This window comes from Furipterus horrens, unplaced genomic scaffold (genome assembly GCF_987537825.1).
Source record: "Furipterus horrens unplaced genomic scaffold, mFurHor1.1.pri manual_scaffold_13, whole genome shotgun sequence".
In the NCBI taxonomy this organism is placed as follows: domain Eukaryota; kingdom Metazoa; phylum Chordata; class Mammalia; order Chiroptera; family Furipteridae; genus Furipterus; species Furipterus horrens.
The window spans coordinates 15,068,084-15,089,476 of record NW_028327183.1 but is presented as its reverse complement, the minus strand read 5'-3'; the positions used below and the strand labels follow the sequence as shown (position 1 = coordinate 15,089,476).

Sequence of the window (21,393 nt, the reverse complement as noted above, 5' to 3'; positions counted from 1 at the left end):
TTCGGGGATTCAGGGTATATTGGACCAAGGTTTGGGTCTAAAATACAAGCAAAAAGTGAACGTTGAACATGTGTGTTTATAAACAGCCCCAAATCTAGACCGTATGGCTCGTTATCAAGTAACCAGACATGTATTCCCCCTCCACGGCCACCCCAGGCGCTAAGAAAGGAGATGAGCATCCATTTGGGTGGGAAAGGGGATGAGGAGCTGCAGAAGGCTAAGGGCGCTGGATAACATGAAAGCCCATGTGGAGGAGACAAATGCCGACCAGACTTTGACAGTACAGGGATGGAAGCCTCTGGAGGCTCTCGGAATAGACCCATGACATGGTAGCAGTAGTGGTGAGTTCAGGCCATTCTTAGCAGAAGGATGGGCAGAGTTGTGTTTGGTAGGTGCCAGGTGCACCTGCCCTGCTGTTGCACTACCCATAGACCTGGCCTCTACGGTCACCTTCCTTGGATAGTTTCCAGGGTCTGGGGTCTTGTCATCATAGAAAACCCAGTCTGGAGTGGATTGGTGAACTTTGGGGAACACAGCTGAAGCTCAGGCGGGAGGAAAGCCCAGAGAGGAAGAGGATGAAGGGTCAAACCACAGGCCTCATGGCAAAGGTGCCCACAGGCAGTCCTGGGATGCAGTGACAAGGCCCTGGGGAGATAGCAGGCTGCGTGGCTGGCTGCCCCTCACCTGCCCCCACAGCCCTAACAAGGGCTCAGGCTTGCATCAGGGTCACCAGTGAGGGCCACTTGGAGTTGTCTAATGTACAACTGAGCTGTTTGTTTTCATTAGGCCAACCTGTGGAGACAACCTGCCAGGGTCATCTGCAGTTAGGCAATGAGCCGGGGAGGTGCCCCTGGCCCTACTCCACTCCTAGGTACTCCGTCTCTGGTGAAGGTTAACAGTGGGGCAACGACAGAGGTCTGGGGAGAGTGGAGCATGAAGAGGCCACTGTGGAAGAAGGACTGGATTGGGATGGAGGCCATGAGGCACCTGGGGCCAGCCCATAACACAGATGCCACAGAGACACAGGCCACAACCATTACCCTAGATCGGGGGGCTAACAGGGACCATGGCCAAAGAGCAGATGATGTGACTTCTCATGAAATCATGTCTTTAAGTCTCGACAAAAGGCTGAACGTGGAACATAACTGAAAGCTACTCAGAGGGTTTCCGTGGGAATTGGATTTAAAGAATGCTTATTATGCTTTAGAACTTGCTCTGCTTATCTTTTAATATAACATAAACAATCTCTAGCAAGAAATGTATGAAACCTTGCACCTAATGCCAGTGTGGCATCAAGATGTTTGATAGATCCTGACACAGACTGGTCACTGTGCCCTCTGTACTCGTACATGTAATCTGTTATTGTCAGCCTAAAAGCTATTGATGACTCAAGAATTTTGACCTTGTATCTCCCATGTGTATCCTCCTCAATAAAAGGCATGAGGGAAGGAGGTCTAATCGCTATTCTCCACTAGAGAGGCAGCCACCTTCCTTCCCCCAGACATAATAGTGTCCTGGGTAAATTTGTTCCACCATGGTCACGAAGCCTCTGCTGGACAGAGTAGTTTCCAACCGAGCCTAGGGTGTTGGAGGCACCTCCACCTTACTAGTGTCCCTTTGTGCTCACAGCAATGACAACTTATAGGCTTCCTCACTGATACCATGCCTGTTACTCCACAGGTGCAGGTGGGAAGCACACCTCAGGACCAAAGAATTGTTGGATACATCACCTGCACACACCTGCATGCCCTGGAAGGTAGGGTCTGCTGGCCTGCACTTTTCTGGGGGTGGGGGATCTTTCCCCAGCAGGCTGGGTGGGATCAGCCATGTCCTGGCTGGGGTCTGGCTACAGCTTCATCACCAGGTCTCTGTGGTTCTGCTCCACAGATGACAGTGCCATCCGGTGTGAGCAGCTAGACATGCTTCTAGAATGGTTGGCTGATTTCCGAAAATCTACCTCCTCGTCCAGCACAGCCAACCCTGAGGAGCTGGTGGCATTTGACATTGTCTGTGGAGACCTGAACTTTGATAATTGCTCCTCAGGTGAGGATAGGCTCCTCCCCATTCGGGTCGGCTACTGGGGGAGGGTGGGAGCTCACCACTTAAGTTAGGCAGCTCCAAGAACTTCCTGCTCCTTGTGAGCATGTGGGTGGGACATTAGCAAGACTATGATTTCTCTGCCCCCTAGAAATCCTAGCATGAGAAGCACCCACGCTCTACCTAGAAAGCTCAGAGGCCTCCTCGCTAGTGACAAAAGGATGCCCTAAAAACAAACCTGTAACAGGGAGGCTTGGAGCCTCTGAAACTCAGACTAAGGACGTCAGCTAATACCACTCATCAAGCCTTTATTCAGCTGTTACTTTGCACCAGGCACAATTCTAATGGCTGTTCACGGGTCAACTGTGTCATTTAAGTCTCTTAACAATCCTAAGAGTGGGCACTGTATTTATCCACATGGTATGGAAGAGGATGACTGAGACCCAGAGAGGTGGAGCAACTAACTACTCCAAGGTCACACAGCCAAAAAAGTGGTGGAACTGGGACTTGAACCCTGCAAATCATGCTTTAAGCCATTAGGCTAAAAGACTAAAAGTTCGCCATGGGTAGAATTTCAAATAATTGATTTAAATAACTGATCATGAATCAGATGATCATGCTCATCCCAGAGACCTCCTGGGAGTTTGGGCAGCTGTGAGCCTTCCTGGGCGTGAGAGACTGGCTGGACCTGTGGCTCTTGAGTTCCTTCCACCCTGGCCATAGCCCCAGGAGAGACTGAGGATGGGTGGGTGACATGGGTCTGTGAGCTCAGGCCCTAGCCCTCAGGGTGGGCAGAAAACCTGAAGGTCCTATCTGGAAGAGGGTGGTGCCCTCACCTGGTGATGGGTGTTTCTGTCTATTCATGACCAGGGATGCAGCCCTTGACAACAGTGGCAACTCAAGGGTCTGAGGGAAGCAGGGTGCCCACCATGGAACATACATCCTCCCTACTGCAGCCCTGCAGGCCCTCATCGTCACATGCCTGATGCCAGCCCCAAATGCTGGGTGCTCCTAGGATCTTCCTAAGTCAGGGTGGGGACCCAGCACATACAGGAAGAGGCTGTTGGGAGGGGTTTGATCTAGTCAAGCCCTATTGATTGACTGTCCTTCCTTCCTGGGGTCTCAAAAAGGTCTTTCTGGTTTCATGAGTTAGCAGGACAAACTGGAATCCAGGGCAGGCCACCTTCCTTTCAGAGCCTTGTGGAGTCACTCCTCACTCAGGTCTGTGAAGGGCAGGAGTCCCAGGTGAGGCAGCATCAGCCAGCCTCCCACAGGGTTTGCCACAGGATCTGGAAAGGCCTCAGGATCACTGTCCCCTGCAGCCCAAGAGGGACGATGACTACTATTCTCAGACCAAAGGAAAGCTGTAATACAGTGGGGGTTGGAGCTGGGAGGGGATTCTCAAGGACACAGAAAACCAGTGACAAATGAACCAAAGACCCTATCCAGAGGGCTACCTGAGGGACAGGAACCTGGTGGCATCTGGACCAGGACTAGATGCAGGCAGCCTTCCAGGACAGGCCAGATGAGACCCACAGCATTGCCTCTCTCCCCTCACACAGATGACAAGCTGGAGCAGCAGCACTCCCTGTTTACACGCTACAAGGACCCCTGCCGTCTGGGGCCTGGGGAGGAGAAGCCGTGGGCAATCGGTGAGCAGGGTACAGGGGATTGCAGGGAGAGGGGGGCAAGGGACAGGGGGTTGCAGACAGAGGGGAGCTGGGGCAGGGGACAGGGAATTGCAGAGAGAGAGTGGCTGGGCCAGGGGAGGGCACTGCCAACTTCTGAGCCCACCATGCTGAGACCTGACAGTGCACCAAGGCTGGGCTCCCCACAGGCTTCCCAGAGGGACCTCCAGGACTTGCTCCCAAAACCCCAGTGCTAGGGAAGTTGAGACACCCAGGCCAGCAGGTGCCTGAGCCCACCCACCCCCTCCTGCCTCAGGGAGGCAGCCCTCCTCGAGGCTGGCTGGGTCCTACCTGCAATGACCACGTTCACCCCCTCGTCCCCAGGTACCTTGCTGGACACGGTTGGCCTCCACGATGAGGACGTGAGCACCCCTGAAAATCTACAAAAGTAAGCACCCCGCTGTGGTGGGGTAGGCAACTCCCAGATCTGGGCTGAGCACCCAGCCCTAACTCAGCTGTGGGGAGACTGCTATATTCAGGCAGAGGAGAGAGCACAGATCCATGAGAAGAAAGCCTTTGAGAGCTGCAGGGACAGAAGCTGGGGGTGGGTGGAGGAGAGGCCCCCACATAAGCCTGGGGTCCTGAGGTGGCGTTCCCTAGCACCTGGAGTCATGGCTCATTCTATAAGAACCTGTCCAGACCTGAGCCCTCACCTGTCCCGGGGCCCTGCTGGGCACAGGAAAAGGCACCAGAATCTTCCAGGGTGAGGCTGAGGGCTGCCAAAGAGCTCTGGCAACAGCATCTGCTCCAGGGAGTCTGGGGACTGGTAGCCACCCATTAAGCAAATATAAATACAGGCAGAGCTAACGTAAGCTAGTCATTTTCAAAGCAGACAGCTCCGTTCCAACCAAACTTCATTCTTGAACCCAGTGACACTTCCATAAAGGACATCTGAGAAGCTAGAGGCAGAACCAATTTATAATTCACAGCCCGAGACTGCACAGAGTCACAGCAATGGCTCCTTGCAGCTAATTTGAGCCAATTAATTAGATTACAGACTAAATTTGAAACATCATGCTATGCTGAGAAAATTATCTTTTTATGAGATGATGATTAAAAAATGACTATCAGTAACTCTCAGATCACTGATGCTGGAATTAATTATCAAAGGCAAAGGACAGAAATGAATTATATTTCTGAGATGTAATGATGTTCTGCATTCATTAGTGTATTTATCTCAAGGCTGATAAAGACCTTGTAGAAACCCGTATTTGCTGGCTGTGCCTCTCTAAGCGTCCCTTCCACCTGTCCAGAGCCTCTCAGTGGCTGCTACTCTGCCCCCAACATTGGCCTGCACCTGACCTCTGCAACAGTCTAACACGAAGGCTCCTCCCCACTGGTACTCAGATGCCACAGGAAACCTGGCAGGAAGGAGATGGGAGACAGGGAGTCAGAAGACCCGGATCCAGGGTGTCACACCCCACCTGAGCACCCTGGCCTCCGTGTAGAACCCTGACAGCACTTCAGCACCCATATCAGTCTCCTTCCTCTGAAAAATAGGATGACAGTCACATCCCATGTTGTTCCTTTTCTGGCACGCCTGGTCCCCAAAGTGTCCTGGAGTCCACAGAAATCATTCTTGTATCAGAGCAGGAGATGGAGGCTCAGAGGGTTGGCCCAGCTGCTCAGGGACAGCCTGACACAAGAGTCCAGTCCTGGGATAGGGCCTGGGTGCTCTCCTTGCCCTCCTACACCCTGCTGACCTGAAACAATTCATGGGGTTCTGGGGACTTCCAGAAGAAAAGGGTCCCTGAGATGCACTGAAAAGACCAAGTTCCCCGAACAGGACCTACTTGCTCAGAGCAGAACCCTGTTCTGCAGCAGAGACAGGCAATTCTGTCCCCGACTCAGGCACAGTCTCTAGGCAGCACAGGGTCCAAACCGTAGCCACAGCCGAAGTCCCAGTTCAGAAAGGCAAGTGAGTGCTGGCCAGCCCAAAATGGACATGACATGGACATTCCAGGATAGATTGTGGAATAGCCCAATTCAGTCAGGAACTTGCAGCCTTGGACTCTGTTTCCCTCCATCCCAGCCCCTTTTGGGGCCCACAAGATAGATGTTAAACATAGGGGTTTGGTCTGACCTACTTTTCTTGGGGATGAGAACCTGGCTCCACATTCGTGACCTGGGGACTGGGGGTAGGGGCAGGGGCTCACCTCGCCTTCCTGTCTGGTGAACAGGGTCCTGGAGAGCGAGGATGGGCGCCGGGAGTACCTCGCCTTCCCCAGCAGCAAGAGCCCAGGAGCATGCCAGAAGGGACACAAGGACGTGCTGAAGGGCAATGGCAGACGCATCGACTACATGCTGTATGCAGAGGAGGGGCTGTGCCCGGACTGGAAAGCTGTGAGTCTGGGACCAGGCAGCCAGGCCACGCCCGTAGATATGGGACCCTGAGCCTGGCACCCCTCAACAGCACTGAGCATTTCTCAGAAAGTGAGACCTGCCAGTCGAAGATCTTGGGGGCCCTCAGGATCCTCCCCACCTCTCTGCCCTCAGGAAGACCAGGCCGGCCCCAGCCCCAACCCCCAGGCCCCTCCTCTGCAAGGTGTCTTTTGGGTCTAATCAGGGTGCTTCTCTTCTCCCAATCTCAGGAGGTGGAAGAATTCAGTTTTATCACCCAGCTGTCCGGACTGACCGACCACCTCCCGGTGGCCATGCGGTTGATGGTGTCTTCGGGAGAGGAAGAGGCATAGACCAGCCAAGTCATCACAGCGGCCTGGCCTCTGCTAGCCCTTTGAGCCGAAGCCCTTCCCTGGCCATGTCCCCTCCAGCAGCAGGGGGAGGGCAGGGCCCTGGGGGAGCAGGGGTCGTCCCGGGTGAGCTGGAACCAGTGCTGTCCTGCACCTCTGGGCACTCGCTGCGGACAGAGGAGTCAGGCTGGCCCGAGGAGCCCCAGCTGCCCAACCCAGTGCCATTCTTTCAAAACGATTTTCTACAAATCTACAGCACAACCTAGTTTGTAACCCATGGGTTAGTATAAGAACCGGGTTTCTGTACTCTTTGTATCTCTTCTCACGCTTCGTCCAGGGTTCATTATTTTTGTCTGCTGCCATGTTGTCTCGCATGCCTGCACCCTCGCATGCACGCTGCCTGCATGCCATGTGCCACGCCGTAGCCACACAGACCCCTCACTCGGGCCCCACCCAAGGCCAAACTCCAAACACAATTAGAACCAGCCAAAGAAGCATTCCTGGGCACAGGGCCGCCAGCTCGCTGCCTCCAGCTAGGACGGCTCATGAGCAGGGACCATGAGGGCTGTGTCCAGTCACCGCGAGCCTGGGCTCTTCCCAGGGTCTTTCATTCAAGGGCGATTACATTTTAAAAAGAAAAATAGGAAAAGTTAAGAACAGAAACAACCCTTCACTTTAGAGGGTCTGCAAACCATGAGGGAGGACGCTGCCCTTCCTGAGGCAGGCTCCCTTCCTGGCGTACCAGGGCCCCAGAGACTCCTACGCGGAGCCACAGCCAGGAGGCCGAGGCGAGAACACTTTTCTACAGGAAGGGAACTCACGGATAAAGGGGAAAGGGAGCTGCTGGTTTTGAAAATGATAGATTTGTAGCTTCTCTTCTGCCAAAACCAACACCTCCTCTTTCTGCCTGATCCTGTCTCCCCTTCAGACACCTCTGGTTTGGGACCAATCCTTCCCTGGCGACTATCCCCATCCACATGCTGGCTGAGCTCAGGAACTGTCCATCTGTCTCTGGGTAGAGCTGTGGCTCTGTCCTCCCAGACCCATCCTCAAAAGCAAACCCGGGCCCTGAAAGGGGCCCTGGACAAAGGGGTAGGAAGCCAAAGTGCAGAGAAAGGCCTGTCTCCTCACCCTAACCAGTGTGCAGGCTGGAGGTAGCAAGGTCAGGGCCACTGCTTGCACAGGGCAGGGAGTGGTACTGGTTGGTATCCAGGCACACAGATGCCCACTCTGCCACCATATGCCCAGGCCAGCCTCAGGCACTCAGGCACAGAATGGCAGAGCCTGTAGGTGTGGCCTGCAGCTCGCCATCCCCCGGCAGCAATGCCTCTACCCACCTGTCATTTTAAACACACCTGGGATGCTCCCTACAGTCACACAGGCAAGGCTGTGTCTGTTTCCAGGTGTGAGACTTCCCCTACTAGGGGTATTGTTCTTGACAACCCCCACTGGTCTCCCCTCCTTGGGCACCCTGACCTGTGTCCAACAGGCTTGAAGCCAGCTTTGCCCAGCAAGGCTGAAGAGCATACCAGGACCCTTCTGGTGTTGGCACACTGACACTGTGCCTTGTCACCCACTGAGTTACAAGAAGGACCAAGAGGGGTCCAAGCAGCCAGCCAGAAGTCAGGTCCTGTGCTGGGAGAGGACACTCTTGAGAGCCATACCCACAGTGGCACTGGTTTGTCTGAACCCACCTGGCGGGAGCAGTGGCAGAGCTGAAGGCTTCGACACTTCCCCAGCCCTGCCCTGGGGGTCCAGATTCAGGACAGGCTACTTACACTGAGGGCACAGTCCCACCTGGGCTCTCTGCTGTGCCCTTCCTCCAAAGTCCTGGCTGTTAGGGTCTTAGCCAGGCTTTGTGGGATCAGAGGGCCCCCAACTCTTAGGAGCAGCCAGGAATCTGTTCACACAGGCAGGGCCCATCTGGGCAGGTGCAATGCCTGGATGGTGGGGCCTGAGCCAGGGACCCCAGGCTGCAGGTCACTGTGTGCCCAGGAGAAAGCAGTGGAGACAGGCCAGGGCTCCTGAGGCAGATACCCCACACAGCTTCCAGCCCTTGGAGGGGCTGCTTTCCTCCCAGAGCAGCTGGGTGGGAGCCAAGGCGCAGGGGCACGTACTTCTCTCCCTTCTCACAGGGCGGCCTTAGGCAAGTCATACCTCCCTGTGCCTCGGTCAGGTCCTGTCCTAACAAGGTCGCCTTTGCCCAGCCTGGCCCTGGCGTACCACCTCCCAGCCCCCCAGCACCTCCCTCTGGCGTGGCCTCAGCACCGAGGCTGCCATTGCCCAACCACGTTTCATGAAGCCTGTGTACTCCCAGGGCCGTGCAAGCCAGGCTTTTCCATTTTAATTTTTAAAAAGGAAAGAAAAGAAACATCGCCAGGATCTCATTCTGTGGTGTTTGGCCTGGGAGGGGTGGACACAGGGGTCACCCAAATCCCCAGCCAAGGTCCCACACCTGCCCCGGGCCCAGCCTCCTCCAGAGAAGCCAGGAGGCAGGGTCAGCTTTGAAAGGAAACAGTCATTTTCATTTGTCCAAACCACCTTGAGTTTTAAGTATGAATATTAATCCTGATGCTTTTTAACTATTGTATTAACTTGCTGAGATTTAGAAATACTGTTTTAAAAAGGAAAAAATCTTTTTTAATTTCTGTATTTTTTTCTGTATTGTATCTTCATGGGACATATTAGGGGTTTTATATGGTAAGCACACCTAAGGTTTTGGTAAAAACATTATCAAATATATATACAGACGATTCTTCCCTAGAAGAAAAACAATCTTTCACCTGATAAAATATTTTGAAAAGAGAGGTGTTTTTCTCCTTTACTGGTGCTGAAAGGAAAGTGGATCATGAGGAGAAAATAAAACTGTGAGGCTCAAGGCTGATGTTCTCCACTTATTTGAGCGACGAGCTGGGGCTGGGCCCTGCCCCAACTCTGACCCTGGCACTGGGCGGCCAGATGGGACTGCCTTTCCTGCCTCCCCCTTAGAACAGGCACAGCCTGGGTTGGCCCTGAACCACCTACAAGCCGGGACACCTAAGTTTTCTTACTTAGTGTTCCCTTGTTCCCTCTGGAACTGGGAGTAAACAGCAAAAGGGCACCCTGAGTGGGGGGTGGGGGAAGGAGAAGCAGTGTACTCATCCGCCTGACCTGAGGTGGTGGGAGGTGCTTCTGCTAGAAGAGGGGCACATGGGAAAGGGCTGTACCTCCTGGCTCCCTTTCCTGGTGGCTGGTTTCCTGGGTCTGCATCTCAGGAACTTCAGGAACGGCCTCCTCCCAGTCTTCTGAACAGCAGGCTGACGTCCATTGTCATTTGTCCAACCTGCTGGTGCTGCACACTGAGGTCAGATGCTTAGGAATGTGGCTTGGTGACATTATCCATTGAGTGAAAGGGCCAGAACCCGGACCTCAGCTCAGCTCTGCTAGGGTCTTTAAGGCCCAGGGTCCAGCTACAAGTCAGCCCCTCGGCCCCTAGAAGCCCTTCCTAGCTAGAGCCAGGCAGAAGTTTCCACAGCACAGACCAGGCTGGCGACCACCATGGGCAACCAGCCCCCTCAGCACGACGCTGCCCAGGGAAGTGGTTCTGAAGCCTTTAGAGCTTTCTGAGGATATCCAAACCATTGCAGGGTGGGCTCCCTGGCTTCTCCTTGGCTCCAAATTCAGCCAGTAGCCCATGCTCCTGCCACACCTGGAGCAAGGAGTCAGTGGTGCAAAAATGCAAAAATGGAAGAGGTCTCCACACCCAGAAACGGAGCTGGGCCCTGAAAGGAGAGGTCCCTTCACCTTCCTTCCCAGAAAGCCACACCATTCAGAGCCCAGAGCCTCTCTCGACCACTTTATTTCTTAACAAGTGAGGGTCAGCGCCCATCACCCAGGGTATCTGAGAGTGTAAAATCCATGGTGACATCTCCAGTGCAGGGGTGGAACTCCACGGCGTAGGTGACTGTCTGAGGGTCGCCCGGCGGTGCTCTCGAGTCCAGCGGAGTGCTGAAGAAGTACACGGCCTGTCTGCAGTGTGGGTTCCAGCAACACTCCCCCTGCAGGAGGAGCAGCAGAAGGTGGTGAGGGCTGCCAGCCGCTAAGCCCTCTTCTGGGCAGCCTCCCCTGCAGGCAGCTCAAAGTGGGAAGGTACTGCTCAGAGCCAGGTACCCAGGGGAACGGAAGGGTTACCATCTGGCTGAACGTGTGCCAGGAATACCCAGAGTGTATTGGTAGTGCAGCCACCCCCAACGACAGGGCCTGCTCTCAGGGTCAGCCAGCTCAGGGACCCATGTGCAGAGCACTACCTTGTCCTCTGCAGGCTTCAGGAGGCCGGTGCTGATTGTGCTTTCTGGGGTCAGATGGTATTCCATCCACAGGACAGCCCCGTGGCTCCTCCCAGGCCTGGGGGAAGGGGGATGTTGAGCCCAACAGAAACAGCACCATGACATATGGGTGGACATGACCATGGCTCCCCTCTGCTTTCCAGAAACCTCTGGTTTTCCCCACTTTCACCCTGCCCAGTCAGGCAGCTCCTAACACTCCACCTGACTAAGGCCACTCAGTAAAATGCAGAGCAAGAAGAGCCACAAATCAAAGCCCCTACTCAATCCTCAGAGCCTGGCCAAGTACTCAAGAGTAACCGTGGGGCAGGGCCAGGTCAGCGACAGGGCCAGCCTCCTCAATCTGAGGTCACAGAAAAGCTTGGTCCTGAAGGCTCAAGTACAGCCCTGGCACCAACTGCTGGAAGACCCCTCCCTGATCCTCTGGATGGCAGGCCCAGCTGCTATCTGCCCTGCCTCCCCTTGTCAGGGGAGCCCCACAAAGGGCTCTGGGTTCAGCAGCTCCCCCTGCCCCATGAAGGGAGCTGGAGCTTGGTGGGCCTGACTATGCCTCACAATGAGCGCCCTCACCAATTCCTAACCTACTTTAATTCCCAGGAGAAAAATGGTCCAACAGGTAACCATAGCAACCAAACTCACATTTCTCTGCAGCTGTGATCCAACAAGCTACTTAGCTCAAAGGGAGCCTCAGATCATGGGGGGAAGAGCAAAGCCCACTCTGGTTCTGCCTTCCTACCCACACATACCTAGAGGCTGTGGGGACCCTCTATACACTCAGGGCCTCTTTACACCAAGAACAGCAAGGATGAAACAGGGAAAGCCATCATATCCACGTGAAAGTGGCCAAAGTAAGTGGTTAATCACGCAGGCAGTAACTACTAGACAGAAAGCAGGCACCTCACCTCCCCCTACTTCCTTCCTCCAAGACCCCCACCCAGGAGCCAATACTCACCTCCTCAGCTCAATGGAGCCCTCAGTGCGGAGAGGCTGTGAAGAGACTGGCTGCCGAAAATCAAAGGTCAGGATGTGCTGGGGCTCCGAGAGGCTGCGGCATGGGTACTCCCACAGTGGGTGCGGCTCTGCCTCCTTGCTCTCCCTGAAGTCCAGGGCATGCTGAGAAGGGAAAGATACGCGGGGGTCTGCAGAGACAAAGCCAGGATGCCCAGGAGACAAGGGGCTCATGTCCTCATCTCCAGGGTCTATACCAGTGGCCCCTCATCTGCATGGCCCAGGTCCCTCAGGGTAACGGCCACAGTCACATGGGGCGGGGGGTCCTCACGGACCACTGGTGTCTCTGTTCCCTGCTGTCATTCATGAGCCGTCTCCTGAGCAAGACGTTCCACCTCTCTAAGCCTCATTTTCTCCCTTTTTAAAATGGGGTAACACTGCCCATCTCACAAGCTACTCTGAAGACCAAACGTCTACACTTAGTGGCAATACCTGGTGTAGGGACACTTGCGTATTCGGTGACCTTTACTGAGCACTACAGCTGACAGATCATACCCACAGGAGGATCCCAGCTGAGAGAAGGCAGAGACAGGGCTGCCTGGAGGTGTGACCTCTGGGCTGCCTCCTAAAGGTCACTCAGGAGTTGGCAGCAAAAAGGAGTGAGCAAAGCTGAGCAGGGAGAGGGCCCAGCAGCAGGGCTCAGTGACTCTGCAGGGGGAGGGAACCGGGAGCCTCTCAGGGTTTTCCCACAGGGAATGGACAGGGCCAGACTCAGGATCAACAGTTTGATTTGAGATCCGTGTGGAGGGTGGCTGAGTGGGAGAGGCGGGAGGCTGCATGGTCACAGGTGAGAGATGAAGTGGCCCACACCGGGACAGCAGCGGCAGCAGCAGCAGAGAAAGAAAACTGGAGTTGAGGCTCACTGATGACCTGATGGTTATGGAACCTGATGACCAACTGCAAGTGAAGGCGAAGACGTGTCAGGATGCCCAGCATTTGGGTATGACATGGTGGCAGGCCTGAGATGGAAGCCCCGGAAGAAGCCAGGCTGGGGGTGGGGAGAGAGCGCGTGGATTTTCGAAGCATCAAGGTCAGAGTACCTGAAGACCTCTCAGTGGAGAGTTCACTGCTCTTAGTTCTTTGGTCTGAGCTCAGGACGGATGCAAACATTAGCCAGCAACAGAGAGGGGACAGGGGACAGTAGGGACAGGGTCCTGAGGAGACCTGGAACACATGACACCCTAGGGGATGGGAAGGATGAGAAGCCAAGAAGGAGCCTGAGGGGGCTAGAGTGTGTGGTGACTCAGCACAAAGACAATTTCTAGAAGCACGGAAATCAGTGGTTAGCTGTGAAGGAGCAAGTAAAATGCAAACCGAAAATATCTGTTGGGTTTATTCTTTAAAAAAAAAAAAAAGTTTATATAAGCAGTCCACAATCGCAGAAAAACGTGAACAGAAAGATAAGCAAAAGGAGAAAAAAGATTAACCACTTCCTTATCACACAACATTCTGGTCCCTAATATTCTACCCCTTCCCCTGTGTGTGTGAATTTTCTTAATACACAGGTAGGAGCATGTTGCTTGCCCTGCCTGCTCACATGGACATATCATGACTCTTTACTTCAGTCCTCATAGATCCAATGCCACAGGCACTTTCACAAAACCCCTGGACTCTAGGGGATACAGATCCTGGTAGCTGACTCAGTCCCCTAAATACGTACAAACAGCCCTGCAGGACCTTCCTTCCACATCCACCCACATGCTCCAGCACCTCCCCAGGACTGGGGTCCCCCAAATGAAAAGGGCTAGCTCAGAAGGTTACCAAACTGCCTTCTAGAAAGGCTGCCCCAACACAGAACAAGCTGTTGACATTGGCAGGAGCGATTCCAGTGGCATGGTGACAGACCCCAGCCTGAGATTCTGATTCAGGGGTTGCAGTCCAGGGCCAAGAACGGCCTTGGACTAGACTCTGAGACACAATGGTTCTCATGCTCATGCTCACGGTGAACCACGTGGAATAGCTCCATCTGCCCTCTCTGCCCCCAAAAGACAAGCTCTCTGCACGCTGCTCACACTGCCCAACTCATGTCTCTCCACAGAAGCCAGACGTCCCTGTTAGAGGTCTATGGTGATGTGGAGTGGATGGGAGGGGCACTGTGGGTGGGAGCTGTGGCCCCACCTACCTTAATCATTTCGTCCATGATGTGCACATCGAAGCCTTCACAGTCACCACAGGGGCTCCGGATCCGCCACAGGTCCTGTGAGGAAGGAAGAGCCTTCGTTGACACCCACCCACCAGGGCACCCTGATGTCCACACCCACCTGGGGCCACAGATAGAGAAGAGTCAGTGAGGTCAAGCTGAGGTGGCTCCAGCCTCCAAACCTCAGGCACATACTGTTGTTTTCACACGCCTAGAAGAGATCCCCAAGGTTGAAGGGACTCAGGGGACAATTGTCCAGGGCTACTGGGCTGGGGTTTCTTGCCCTTTGTCCATCCTGAACACCATTTTCTTTAGGAAGAAATCTACAAACTAGCTGTCAAGGCTCTGTATCATAAACAGTGTGAGGGTGATGGGAGGGGACCAGAAGCACTGAGGCAGGTCAACTTTGTGCCTTCCGTCTCCTGGATTTTTGCCTGAAAACGAATGTCATTCCCCACATTTCCTTTTTTGGCCATGAAAACCAGTATTCATGCGGAAATTTCATCAGGTAAACAAATAACACAGAAAAAATGCCCAGAAAATAAGTGATGGAGTCACTAAACTGCCAATGGACAAAGCCATTCTTATCAAAGAAATAGCAAACGAGGTTCACTCGACATTTCAGTTTAAAATCCTTTCAATAAAAAATGCCTTTCCCAAAATGACTTTGTGACTGTGGTTCTGCTTTGATGAGAAAATTAAAATGAAGCTTTTCAATTTTTTCTCCCATAAAGAAGGTGACTCTCCGGTCTCAAAATGATTTTAACAAGTAGAGCCTCGGCTCTTAATGAGAACGGAGCAAGCTGTTCAGCATGTCTTCTGAAGCTCTTATTTTACGTATTTTAATTATGCTGATAAGCCATATTGTAAAATGACAACACTCAGCCAATTCCATTTCATATGTCAAATTACTGCATTTTAGAAAAGACAAGCCTCTTCTATTCAACCTTGCAGTGTGCAGAAACAGAAAAACAGGGGCCAAATCACGAAGACCTGAGGAGCTCCATCTGCACCAAGATCTTTGCAAGAAAACAAGGTATCCCACCCCTTCTGCAAAAACCTCTGGGTGGCATACCCTGAACTCCACGACCACAGCATGCAGCGAGGCAGCCTGGGGCATCACCACAGCGCCAGGCCCCAGGTGCTGGTCCACAGCAGTCCGCACGTACCAGAAGTACAGGTTGTGCCATGGCAAGAGGCTGGTGGTAAAAAATGGCTCACCCAGGAGGACAGAGACCTGTAGATCAGAGCAAGAGGTAGAACTGAGCCATCAGAAGGATCCGTCTGAAGAAAAAGACTAGTCACAAGTTTCACGGGTGCATGGAAGTAACAGGCCATTCATTCACTCACTCCTTCTAACACAAACAGGCATGCAAGGTCTGCACCTGTGCCTGAGGATACAAAGATGAGAAATAGACACAAGCCCTGCCCTCAGGAGTGCAGAGTGGAAAGGGGAGCAGATGAGGCTGGGATCTGTCCTCGTGGAGGGCGATAAGCTTTGAAAGCTGCATGGAAGGGGTACGTGGAGGACCCTGGAGGTAAGAGCATCAGGAAGGGCTTCCAGGATGGCCCTGTGAATCCCACTCAAAGCTAATCTTGACAATTTATCCTCCGTGCTCGTCTGCCTGTCTCTCTCACGAGGCTCTGAGCACCACAGAAGTGGGCACATTGATGCACGGTGTCCCCAGTACCCAGCAAAGTGCCTGGCCCAGAGCAGATGGTCAGTAAATATGTGCTGAGTAAATGAACAGACACATAAGTAGGAGTCCAAAAAGCAAAGGAGATAAGACTCCAGGCAGTGGGACAGACAGAGGCACAAGCACAGGTGGGAAAGGAAGGCCCCCTCAGGAGCTAGGCAGACGAGCACGTCGGGCGGGATGGTAAAGGGTGAGGCCAGAGAGGTGGAAGGGAGCCAGCTCACCTGAAGGCAACTGATGACAGCCTAAGTGGACTGGATTTTGCCTTGGAAGCAAGATGAGGTCACTAAAAGCTTTAACCAGAGAAGGAATGTGTTTTAGAAAGAGCCCTCTAACAACCATGAAGTATATGAGGACACCACCGGCAGGTGGAGCAGGAACAGGAGGTGACTTGGATGAGTACTATAAAAAGCACGCAGTGTGCAGAAGGAAGGAGGCCAAGACGTGGCGAATGCTGAGGTGACAGGGCTAGGCCCAAGCAGATGGGCACCAGTGGGGGTCCAGACCAAGATGATGTCTACGTATCTGGCTGAGGTGACAGAAATGCAGAGGGAAGACATTGAAGACAGAGTTGGTCCTGTATACCCCCCACCCCCCAAACTTGGGAACACGGTAAGAATGAACCCCCTCACCACTTCTATTTACCATTCCAGTGACCTGGAGTCTAGCCAGTGCACGACTCTGATGGCTCATAAAATGTAAATATCTTTTAATCCTCATCAATGAGGGAATAAAAGAGCAAGTTGTACATGAATGTTCATAGCAGCATCATTCACTGCAGCTGAAAAGTAGAAACCTCCAAATTTCCATCAACTGAGAAACAGACAAATAAAATGTGGTATTCCCCATACCATACAATGCGCTATTATTCAGCAGTTAAAAGAAATGAAGTATTTATTAATTTATGCTACAATGTGAATGAATCCTGAAATAAGCCAGTCACAAAGGGATTAGGTATTGTACAATTCCATTTAAATGAAATGTCCAGAACTGGCAAATTCATATGGACAAAAAGTACGTTAGTGGTTACCTAGGGCCAGGAAGATTGTTGGCGAATGGACAGTGACTGCTAATGGGAATGGGGTCTCTTTCTGGGTGCTGAAAATGTTCTAAAATTGATTGGGGTAAAGGCTGCACAACCTTATGAATACAGTAAGTAATTGAATTGTATGTTTTAAATGGATAAAATTATGGCATGTAAATTACATTTCAAAAAATTTGTTCCTTAAAAAAACGGCATGGGGGGGGATAGGGGCAAAAGACTTGAGCAGATTTCTCATCAAATAAGACACAGAAGAGCTAATGAGCACATGAAAAAGTGTTCACCATCATTAGTCACGAGGCCAAGTCAAATCAAAACGGTGAGACATCACTATACACCCCTTAAATGGCTATAATAAAAACAATAGGCAGCAAGCATTGGTAAAGATACAGAGAAACTGGAACCCTCATACATCACTGGGGATGTAAAATGGTATAAGGCCTTTGGACAAGTATAGCAGTTTCTTAAACAAAAGTATTTTGTGACCCAGCAATTCCAACCTAGGCAGCTACCTGACTGAAAACATGTATCATTGCAAAGACTTAAGACACCGGTGTTCATAGCAGCATGAGTTGTAATAGCCAAAAACTGGAAACAATCCAAATATCCCCAACAGGTGACTGGATACACAAATTATGGCATATTCATACAATGGGACACCCATTGGAATTAAAAAGGGATGACACTGACAGATTCTACAACATGGATGAACCTCAAAGACATGCCCAGTGAAAGAAGCCTGACACAAACCACCATATATTGTATTATTCCACTTGTATAATATAAAGTGCTCAGAAAAGACAAAAAGACAAATTTATAGAGAGAAACCTGCCTGGGGCTGGGGGCCGGATGATGGAAATGTTGTAAAACTAGGTTGTGTGATGGTTGTACAACTCTTTAAATTTACTTTAAAAAAAAATCATTAAATTGTACACTTGAAATGGGTTAATTTTATGTTATGTCAATTACATCTCAAAAAAGTTGTTAAAAAAGCTGGCAAGAAAGATGACAGGTTCCAGCTTGAGGGGCCTGTAGGATATGCGAGGAAAGACACCGGCTGGCAGCTGGACACATGAGATTCGCAGACGCTTTGTCCATCATGGATTCCCAAGTGGAGAAGGATGTTGTCAATGGAGAGGAGAGGATGGAAAAGGAGGGAGCTCCAAGAACATCCCTAGGGAAGGAGCAAGTGAAAAAACAGAGACCCATGAAGGACTGAGAAGCAGCAGCAGGAAAAATAAGAGGAAAACCTAGAAAATGCAGTCTCTTAAAAACTAAAGATGTTTGTTAAGGAGCGAGAGGGCCCCTGGTCATACAGGCCTGGGAGCTGGTGAGAGGAAGCACGCAGGGAGGCTGTTCCGTAACTAAGGCGTGGGAGGCCCGCAGCGGGCCGCGAACAGGGAGCGGAAGCGAATGGGAGTGCTGCGACTGGAAGAAAGAGGACACGATGTGCTGCTGTTAAGTCCCAGCAGAGCTGTCTGTCCTCACTTGAAGGAGCAGAGATTAGCCAGAGTTCAGAGTGCAAGTATCTGCTCAGCAGGCATCTCTGCAAACCCTCCTCACCCCTCCTCACGGAGGCCAGTTCAACAAGGGGCCCTCTGTGAGGCCAGAGAGGAAAGGGGGACCTGGGGCCGCCTACTGTTATGTCGCCCGGTGCAAACTCGTTACTCACCTTTTTGCCATCCAAGTCTGCTGATGTTAATAATTCGGGCCGTTTCTCTATTACATTAATTTTATTTTCCAAGTGGTTAGCCTTAAAGATCTTAGAGATAAAATAAAAGTATTACTTTTTTTGTCCAGGAAAAAAACATCTCAAAGTTGCTTTATCTGTCTGCAGTTTTCCAGCCAAATAGTTCTGGAGCACCACCTTTATCTGCGTTGTGGAAATTCTCCCTTCCAGGGGTACCCTGTACACCACGGGTGAGATCAGTAGCAAAATGTAACAGAATAAATTTCCCTCACAGGCACATCAAGAGGACTCAGCAGTAGGCGTGCAGTTCTGGTGGAGGTGGCCTGTCCTTTAGAGAGGAAAGCAAGACCAATCATTGGCCAGGAGGAGAAATACCATTATGGAACCAACCAGACAGGCCAGCTCGTGAGCATGATCCCTCGGCTGCTATGTCCCAGATACACTCCAGCGGTATCACCGCAAACAAGTTAATTTTTTTAGTTTCACGTGAAGTGAGGAGAAAAGCTTGTACTTCTTCAGCCGAAAAACAAAACGAAGTCTATGCATCTGTTTCTAATCAATGGCAGCCCTAAAAGACTTGCAGGCTAGCTTTCAAGACCAGAGCAAGAAGAGCTCTCACTGCTGCTACTTCTCCCAGGTCCTTTGGTACCGATGCTACTTCAAAGCAGTTAATTGCCAGACTCAGGAAGGCAGGTACCACAGGTCCTCTCATTATTTCAGCAAACAACAATGATCACTTACTTTTTTCATCAGTCTGTGAGAAGCTGCTGAGTTCTCTATTGTAAATACCTAGAGAGAATACCACACTATTAGTTGTAGGAGATCCACTTAACAGAGAAATTAAAGATTAAACTGTGACAGGATCACTCCAAGGCAGAAGGCACCACCCCACCACCTCGACCCATGCTCATTTCCCACTAGGACAGCAGCCACACTGCACTGACCCTAGAGCAAGGAGGCGGCTCAGACAGAGGAGCTGCAGGTCAGGGCAATGCCATAGCCTGACTCCTGCCTGTACACAGAGGCAATAAACCCCAAGCCTCACACTACATATAGGGTGGCTGCACTTGCAAAGGGCGTTAGTCATAGAACTGTGCACCTAGACCACATGGCACCCTAACCCAAAAGCTGCGCTCAGGAGGCTGACAGAAGGCACATGTCCGGTACCTGCTCTGCCCCGAGGTAATGGGCCAACACGGAGAGCAGACTGCCATCGCTGACACACAGGCAGACACTGTCTGACTTCAGAACCTGCCAGAGAGGAGCAACTTCAGCACAAGTTTTCTTACAGTATTTCAAGAAATTCTTGTTGGCAAACTGGCAGATCCTACTGCCTGGCTGGGTCTTTCCCAGGCCCAGGCAGTAGCCAGTCCCCATCCTCCAGCACACCCACCTCACTCACTTCTCCCCCTCCAGACCCCGCTATAAGGTAAGACCCTTCTTAGGCTGACCTAGAAGGCCCACCTGCAGGCCTGCCCCACTTTCCACTGCCATCTCCTGATCCCTGATGACAAGCCTCTTCTCTCTCTGGTCACAGCACAGATAGCTGTGGGCCTGTTGAGCAACTCGCCAAAGGCAGGAATGCCTTTAGGGGACACAGATCTGAGAGAAACTTAGGACGGTTGGAATCCTCACTACCCCAAAATGCACGCATATACACACGTATCTCTGCGTACAACTCCAAGTGGTCTAAGAGACTCTCCTCCAAACCCCATGTGTGGTGAGAACCCCCTGCTATAGGCAGTGGGGAGCAAAGGTTTTCAGGCAGGAAATTTATATGGCAAGATTTTAAATTTTGGAAAATTGTAGAAAGGAGGCAGCAGTTGAAAGGAAGAATGGGGTGGCTTGATCCATTGGGATCACCCACAGGAACTGCTGGTGATCACAAAGGCAAAGTGTCCAGGGGGACAAAGGCACAGCCAAGGGGAAGTAGTCAGCTGAAGGCTCTCACAGGAGGGCAGAGAACAAGCCCCCAGGAAGTCCAGTAATAGGCTCCCAGGCTCCACCTGAGTGCCCACCCAGCTGGCGGAAGTCACTCAGACCAGGGGGCACAGAAAACAAAAGGAACAAATCCTAAGTGAGCAATGAGCTGGGGCCCATGGACAATCTCCTTCTTGCCCACAAGTACCCAAGGGACTAGACACATACCGTCCTCAGGGCCTGGACATACTGATCAGTTCTGTCCTGATCATTAATTTCTCCAAACCGAGGCCGGTTCCAGAGCAGATGAGCCTGGCAGTCACACACGGGGCGTGCTAGGTGGACTCTGCCATTCTTTTCAGGACTGGGCCAGGAAATGAAAAGAAAGAATGATGAGTGTGCAGTGTCAGCATCAGCGAGCATGAAAACATGGCACAGGGACCTGCCCCACTGAAATGGAGACGAACCTCAGGGGACACACCTACAGTCCTCTCCAGTGCATGAGTCTAGGCATTGGCTCTCAAGGGGATGTTAGAGCTTGGAGGGCCCTCATTCAACTCAGGTGTGTCTGCTCCAGATGGGGGCCCCACAATAGGGACAGCCTCTTCTGAGTACATGCATCGGGTGCTGACACATCCGGTCACACACTTTTGCTCTCATTCTGTTCAGATATAAATATGCCCACTTGTGCCTCTTTAATTCCCCATTATAAACACACAAATGTCTATAAATGGGAAATTTACATAACTGCACAGTGTCACCGGCCCACTGCCCACCCGATGAGGCTCGGGGCATACCTGGTCCTCTGAAGGCTGTACCACACACAGTAGTCGTCATGATGGGCTACCAGGCAGAGGGCTGAGCCCTGGGCCACGGGCTCCTCTTGTGGCAGGAAGTACACACACTGCATCCAGTGGTCCCGCCACTGAAATGGGAAACAGAGTATCAGCAGTCCCTAAACTGCAACAGGAGCAGCCATTTCTAATCCAGGAGCCAAAACCCACACGAAAAATGAGTTTGCAGGGAAATCACAGTGTGGACTACAGATAGCCACTCTGGCCAAAGATAGAAAGAAGAAAATTCTCAAGTCAGAAAGGCTAATGGGCAGAAAGCTTGCTGGAACACTGCTGGCTTTAGGGGGATAAAATGTGGCCTAGGG

The 21,393-nt window shown here is 52.0% G+C and overlaps 2 protein-coding genes across 4 annotated transcripts in view; one reads left to right on the top strand and one right to left on the bottom strand.

Moving 5' to 3' along the window:
- The window catches only part of SMPD3 (sphingomyelin phosphodiesterase 3), a 79,399-nt gene extending 70,106 nt beyond the window's left edge, over positions 1 to 9,293 (top strand). For both annotated transcript variants that reach the window (XM_090260369.1, XM_090260370.1), the window contains 6 exons: positions 1,681 to 1,756; positions 1,888 to 2,043; positions 3,600 to 3,689; positions 4,050 to 4,113; positions 5,906 to 6,068; positions 6,317 to 9,293. In XM_090260369.1, coding sequence (XP_090116495.1) covers positions 1,681 to 1,756; positions 1,888 to 2,043; positions 3,600 to 3,689; positions 4,050 to 4,113; positions 5,906 to 6,068; positions 6,317 to 6,418 — 651 coding nt within the window. In that variant the 3' untranslated portion in view covers positions 6,419 to 9,293. The remainder of the gene's footprint in view (positions 1 to 1,680; positions 1,757 to 1,887; positions 2,044 to 3,599; positions 3,690 to 4,049; positions 4,114 to 5,905; positions 6,069 to 6,316) is intronic.
- Positions 9,294 to 10,235: 942 nt separating this feature from the next.
- The window catches only part of PRMT7 (protein arginine methyltransferase 7), a 38,017-nt gene continuing 26,859 nt past the window's right edge, over positions 10,236 to 21,393 (bottom strand). The window contains exons 9-18 of one of the 2 annotated variants that reach the window (XM_090261402.1): positions 21,032 to 21,159; positions 20,463 to 20,598; positions 19,482 to 19,565; positions 19,056 to 19,103; positions 18,297 to 18,386; positions 14,961 to 15,122; positions 13,868 to 13,942; positions 11,690 to 11,850; positions 10,702 to 10,798; positions 10,236 to 10,452 (exon numbers count right to left, since the gene is read on the bottom strand). In XM_090261402.1, the coding sequence (XP_090117528.1) occupies positions 10,273 to 10,452; positions 10,702 to 10,798; positions 11,690 to 11,850; positions 13,868 to 13,942; positions 14,961 to 15,122; positions 18,297 to 18,386; positions 19,056 to 19,103; positions 19,482 to 19,565; positions 20,463 to 20,598; positions 21,032 to 21,159 (1,161 nt within the window). In that variant the 3' untranslated portion in view covers positions 10,236 to 10,272. Of the gene's footprint in view, positions 10,453 to 10,701; positions 10,799 to 11,689; positions 11,877 to 13,867; positions 13,943 to 14,960; positions 15,123 to 18,296; positions 18,387 to 19,055; positions 19,104 to 19,481; positions 19,566 to 20,462; positions 20,599 to 21,031; positions 21,160 to 21,393 lie in introns of those variants that run through there. The other variant, XM_090261403.1, reaches the window with a different exon arrangement.